This window comes from Nyctibius grandis, chromosome Z, assembly GCF_013368605.1.
Source record: "Nyctibius grandis isolate bNycGra1 chromosome Z, bNycGra1.pri, whole genome shotgun sequence".
Taxonomy (NCBI): Eukaryota; Metazoa; Chordata; class Aves; order Nyctibiiformes; family Nyctibiidae; genus Nyctibius; species Nyctibius grandis.
Genome location: NC_090695.1, coordinates 80596430 through 80602605, shown reverse-complemented (window position 1 = coordinate 80602605; position 6176 = coordinate 80596430). Strand labels below are relative to the sequence as shown.

General features: G+C 44.8%; 1 protein-coding gene across 1 annotated transcript; it reads right to left on the bottom strand.

Annotated features, from left to right (window-relative positions):
- Window positions 1–2052: 2052 nt before the first annotated feature.
- On the bottom strand, window positions 2053–5719 carry LYSMD3 (LysM domain containing 3). The gene is made up of 3 exons (XM_068422778.1): window positions 5669–5719; window positions 5235–5510; window positions 2053–3943 (listed from the first exon to the last, which is right to left on the bottom strand). Exons 2-3 carry the CDS (start codon window positions 5493–5495, stop codon window positions 3335–3337), a joined length of 870 nt encoding a protein of 289 aa, XP_068278879.1. The 5' UTR covers window positions 5496–5510; window positions 5669–5719; the 3' UTR covers window positions 2053–3334.
- Window positions 5720–6176: the final 457 nt, after the last annotated feature.

Here is a 6176-nt window from a genome sequence, read left to right as displayed (position 1 = left end):
AGCTACTGCCAACAACATAACTGTTGGCCAAGGATTTTTATTTTAGATCATACATAAAAACTAGCCAAAACAAATACAAGTAGCAGCCTCCTGTAATAAAACATGCAAAGTATATAGACCTAAGAATACATTATATGCACCACTTTCACTGCAGTCTAAAATAAAATCTTTATTTTATGAATATTACTTACGTTCTTCTAAAAGCAGAGGAGCAGAAGTATTTAAAATAAAACTTGCATCCTCGTTCAGGATTGTTTTACAAAGTTACATTTTCAGCCTTTATGGAACAGCTATACAAAGACTATTTGTGACAACACACTCCAAAATATAGCAGATTTAAGGCATTTACATTTTACATGATTCAACAGTGCAATATGCACTTAAATTTAAAAACAACTTCCTGATCAACAATGTGTTGTAATTAATCTAAAACATGACTTACCACGCAGTTGTTTTGTGGTTTTTCTTTTAAACAAGTCAGTTTCTAGAAGACTAACTTTACAGATTTTAACTTAAATCAGATTTAAGTCCCATACAGAGCAGTTACCCTGTCTATTCAGGGCTGATACATGATGATGCATTGCCAGTTATTTTGGAAAAAACAGTAAAGATCCCTGCATCCTGCAGAAAGTCAAGCCAGCTGGTGCTTGTAGATTAGCAGTACCAGGAGTCCTGCCATCTTGGAAAGAGACCTACTCTATCTTCTGATAAAGTTAACTCTCTAAATTAAAGATATGCTATATGAAATATGCTACATAACAGTAAAACCATGCTAGGCTCTTGGTTAGAGTACAATACAGTTCAATAAAACCGCTAACCCTCTGTGTTTTTCTAAGGGAAATAAAGGCCCATCACACTTAACTGGGTGACGATAAGCCACAGGCCTTCCAGCACTGTAAAAGCCCAAAGCCTAAGATACACTAGAGAACTACTCAGCTGTACCACCACAGGATGAAAAGCAACAGTTAACCACCCATCTCTTTACTCGTGCATCAACACGATAGAGACCTTCCTAACCGAGTCAGACCACAACCGAAGTTAAGTTCACTTCTGTACCAATGGCAATTTAACACCCATCATTTCAAGTACATGCAGTAAATGAGGCTTCATCACAATAGCTAATTTCATGTTCTTTGACAATCATCTCCTAAGAAATGGAAGGATAAAGTATTAAAAATGTTGAGGGTTCAGAAACAGAATGAAGGGGAAAGGAACAAACCAGCAAATAAGCTTGCAGCGGAGAATTGACAGGTTATGTACCAAGTTTCAGTCCTGTGTCTTAACATGCCAAAGCTGTGTGGTCTGGACTACAGCAAGTCGCCTTTTGAAGTTCTAGCCACAGAAGCTGTATCACGTTAGCCACCATAAATTATTCTGCAATGCAATTTTTCATACAGTCTTACCCAGAACTGGTACTTCAGTATTCACGCTTGTGTTACTGGCATATTCTTTTCATGTAAAGAACTATTATTTTAAAATATCTTTGAAAACAAGTGGTATGTGAAACATGAAGTTCATGCCTGTTTGTAATCCCTCTTCTAGTATGGAAACTATGAGTAGTCATACTGTCTCCACAGACACCCCTTTGATCAAAGGGTTCAAGAGCCACAGATCATAGTTCACAGATCCAACTGTACAGCATTTCCCTTCAAGCTCTGGCCTGCTTCAATTTCAATGATGTAATACATTAAAAGTTATCCAATTCATGTTCATACACTTAGCATACCAGTGAAGAATATTTGCCCCACTTGTTGGGGAAACAGGTGCCCCAAGAATAGATGGGGGATGAATCTTTCAAAATCTAAGTTAATAAAGCACTTTGGAATACCTCCAGTAGTTAGGAAATGTTCACTTTATCAGATTTTTTTCTACGGTATATACTTAGTCAAGACACTCAAAGGAAAGCTTACAATAGTAGTTTAAAGGATAGTAGTATTTTTTCCATTTCTCTAAGTCCTATTTAAGTCAGTCATCTTGGGCTTTGATAACAAATGGTACTTTGAACAGGGCAATGGAAATCTTACTCCACAAGGCAAATATAACAAAAAAAAATTATAGGCAGCATCTCAATTTTTATTTAAAAATATTCTCAGTACACAAGTACCTCCTTCTTTCTATAAGAAGAGTCTAGGGAGTTTTTTGTTTATCTTGTAGCATTTTCAGGAAGGGAAGAAAAGAGGAGAAAAACGAACTTGTTCATGAAACCCCAAGTGAAACATTCAAGAACAGAGTGGTTGATGAATACACTACTATGTAAAGAACAGGTCTGAAGCTGCAACTGGTCTATTCTGCTGCAATTTAAGTTTCTTGCTAGCAGCTATTAAATCTGCTTTGAAGTTTTCTAGATTTTAGGAACAAGTTAGTGTTAGAGGTTCATGAGCACATGACCATTAGCACACTCAGTATCTACATGATTGCTGTCTGAAGAATCAGTTGGTCCTGAACTGAGATTAACTGGAAGGGGGGGAAAAAAAAAGCCATTAGCATAAAATAAAGACTACAGAAGCAGTCACAGCAAGGTGCCACACATGTGCACTTCTTTCATTCTACACACAGCTGACCAGATCAGAAGTGCAGTCCAGTCAGCTTTCAGCAGGATACCACAGAAGGATGTGAAGTTTCAACAAGATTTTCTCCACTGGACTGTGTTGAGGCACATACATAGAAAACAAACTATCCCACTGCCTACACTGAAAAGTACTAAAGAATGGGCTGACCACAGGCACAAGATTTGAAGATTCCAGCTTAAGTAATAGCTACTGCCTCTGTAAAAGTCACTTCTAATAAAGAACTTCATAGTGGCAATTATTTATGGAATGATTGGGTTTTAAGAAAATCTTACTCTATAAAAAAGATAAAATGAGAACGCAGTTTTAACTGTCAACTGTAAACCTGATATTAAAATGTTAAGTGTACTATGCATTCTATAAATACTTTAAGATGTTTAAAAGTCAGATATCCCCAAATGCCCATTTTAGGGCTGTAAAACATACAGTGAGACTCCTCACGTGTTAGGTCAACCTACATTTTTTCACCTCATAATTAATTAAAAAACATATGCCTATCAAAATAGAAAAAAGTGCAAAGCTTCAGAGACAATTTTATACCTTAACTTATATCCCAATCTTGCATTAAAATCACCTGTCTCAGGCATATTCAGAGATTACATGATTCACAGAAACATCCTTGTACTGGAACACTGCCCGTAAAGGCAAGTCACACGTCAGTACGCGTTTTCTCTGCGTTCCAGATGCATCTGGCATTCTGTGGTTTCCCCTTTACCTAATGCTATGTTATGTGTCTGTGAACAGCAGTTGCCTGGGGTTTTCCGTCGTTAAGGCTGAAGGTCTCCTTGATTATCAACATTTATAATATTTGCTGGATTTATTCCATTTTCTATTTGTTTCTGATGTGATGCTGCTGTGACAAAGAAATGGGAAGATTCCATTGTAGAATGGTGACTGACATCTGCTTTCACTAGAACTTCGTAATACAGGAGATAAAAAACGGGAGTTACTATGCCAATAATCAACATTATCACGACAGCTGTCCACCATCCTATACCCCAATCTGCTCCGTAGTAAGGATCCTTGCATTTTTTAGTTTTGCCATCCGTTTCAAAACAGATCTGTTGGGCTGCTAAGGCAGAAACAACTTCATTAAGATTCTCTCTCTTTGTATCGTTACACTTCACTATTTCTTCTATATCTCGATCCACTTCTTTTAAGAAGTTGCCGGCAGTCTCATTAGCAGAGAATTTATCAGAAGGGGACGTTTCCTGCGCTTCTGGGGAACAGTGAGCAGGCCGAAGGACGGGTCTTCCTTTTGGAGAGACATGTGTTTCGGTCAATACACTGAACTTTTTCACTGGAATTTTGATAGACCTCAGGGCAAAAAAGTCTTGATCATTGATTAGATTGTTAACTCTTTTGATATCTGCAACCTAAAAATAAAAACAACAGTTTAAATATCCAAGCCCCACTGAACTGAAACTCTTTTAAGAGTATGACATCCTTGAGAAATACGATTCTTTCCTCATGAAGCAAATTTTGGTTTCCCCCCCTTTTTTTTAAACCAATACCCATTCAAACAGTATGAAGTGAGAAGAGGTGAAAGACCAAATCTGAACAATGTAAAAGCAAGAAGGTAATTACAAGGTAACAAACCTCCTCACTTCAGATAGGAAGACTGAAAGTCACTTCACCCATATATATTCACTTAATGTATATTCATCTATCAGTGGCAATTATCTCTGTGAAAGGAATGGGACTTTACCTCCATGTTTTCAAAGGAAGTAAATTACTGTTAGTTCCTAATTAAGTTTAAAACTTCTGAGTAAGGAATATTAACAATTATGAGCTTCCAATGCATCTAGCCACAGCTGTGGTTTGCATTCTCTGTCTGCTTCTGGGGGCTAAGGCAGAAACCAAGCTTAACTTACAACTGTCATCTTCCCTCATCAAGTCAGCTCTCCCCTTTTCCCATTCTTGCTCAAAATGAATCTCACTTTGCTCTCGAGAAGTTCAGATTTTAAGTCTAATGTGAAATAACTCTGCAAGGATTTAAGTGCCACCCACACGCACAGCTGATTTCCTGTTAAAACTGGATACATGCAAAGGCTAACATCAACCAAGGCAGAAGCCTCTGCCTTAATGAGCACTGGCCAGACAAAAGCACTGGGCAGGAAGGACATTCACCAGACTAATTTAAGCACTCTTAGCCAGGAGAAATAGTGAGGTCTGAGCACCAGAAGGGAACACTTGGGGTGCATGGGCAGAGAGCTCCGGACAATACAACATGTTTTTGATAATAAATTAAAAAAAAAAGTGCAATGAGGCTTTTTCCCTCCCTTAATGGAATTAGGGCTTCACACAAACCCCGAAGGTGGTTCAGCAATACCCTCCTCCTCACTTAGAGCGAAGATGTCACTAGTAGAAGTGCCCACGTGTGACTACGCACGGGCATGACTTTTGCTGTAATATGTACACTCCGAGAGGCAGTGCCATAAGCAAAATCACACATTTATTTCTTACACTTACATTAGCTTTAAGTGAAAAAAGCATATGGAACTGGCTGCGCTGTTACACTATCACTCTACCGTCATTGTTTTTACTTCTAAAGGGCACGGAGCTTCCGATGCGTTGTCTACACGGACGCCCACAGCCACCTTAACCCAGCCGCCCGAGGGACCAGGCCAGCCAGGAAGCAGAAGCGGGGAGCGCCCGGGGACTTACCGAGCAGCAATACTGAAGCGCGATCGCGTTCAGCGTGTCCCCTTCCTGGATGTCCTTCGTTAGCAGGACGATATCATCCAGCCTGTCCCGCGACGCGCTCCTCCGGACCTTCTCCCTGCCCCGCGGCCGCAGCTCCGACACCTCGCCGTCCTCCTCCGGACCCTCGCTCTCCGCGCTCACGAAGGGGTACAGGTGACCGCCGGCGGGCGGCTGCGCTACGGCCGGCGGCTGCAGGCCGCAGCCGGCGCCTCTGCCCGCCATTCTCCGCGGGCGGCTCTGCGGGGACAGACCGCAGGCGTGGCGCCCTCCGCGGGGGGGATCCCCACGCCGCCCTCCCCCGCCGCCCAGCTCCCTTCCCGGCGAGGCGACAGCCGGCTCCGCCGCAGAGGGGAGCGCCCGGCCCGGCCCCGCTCCTCCCCGGGCAGCGGCCCTACCTGCCGCCGCTCCTCATGGCCATCGCAATGGCGGCCGCCCCGCCACGTCCGCAGGGCGGCCCCGCCTCCGGCGCCGGCCGCGCTCCCGCCCTTAAAGGGCCCGCGCGCCACGCCGCCCGCGCGCTGCCGCTGAGGGGAGGGGGGGGGCCGCGGCCGTCAGTGGGGCCGCCGGGGCTCCCGCCGCTCCCCTGAGGGGGCGCGGCCGCGCCTCGCCTCGTCGGGGCCCCCTCGGAGGCTGCGCCGGGTTTCCCCGGCGTGAGGAGGGGTGTGCCGCGGCGGTGTGACCCGCACCGCTCCCCCTGCCGCCGTCCCGGATTCGGGTGGAGGAGCTCTGCGGCTGGGCGCTGGAGGCCGCGGTGCTGCCGGGCGGTGGAGCTCTCTGCCCCCCGCCCTGAGCCGCCCGTGTCCCGCCGCGAAGGGGAGAGGGGCGCAGACCGCAGGGACAGGAGCGCTGCGGCGCTTCTCCCCGCGGCCGCCGGCCCCGCGCGGGGCTGTGAGGGGGGTCCCC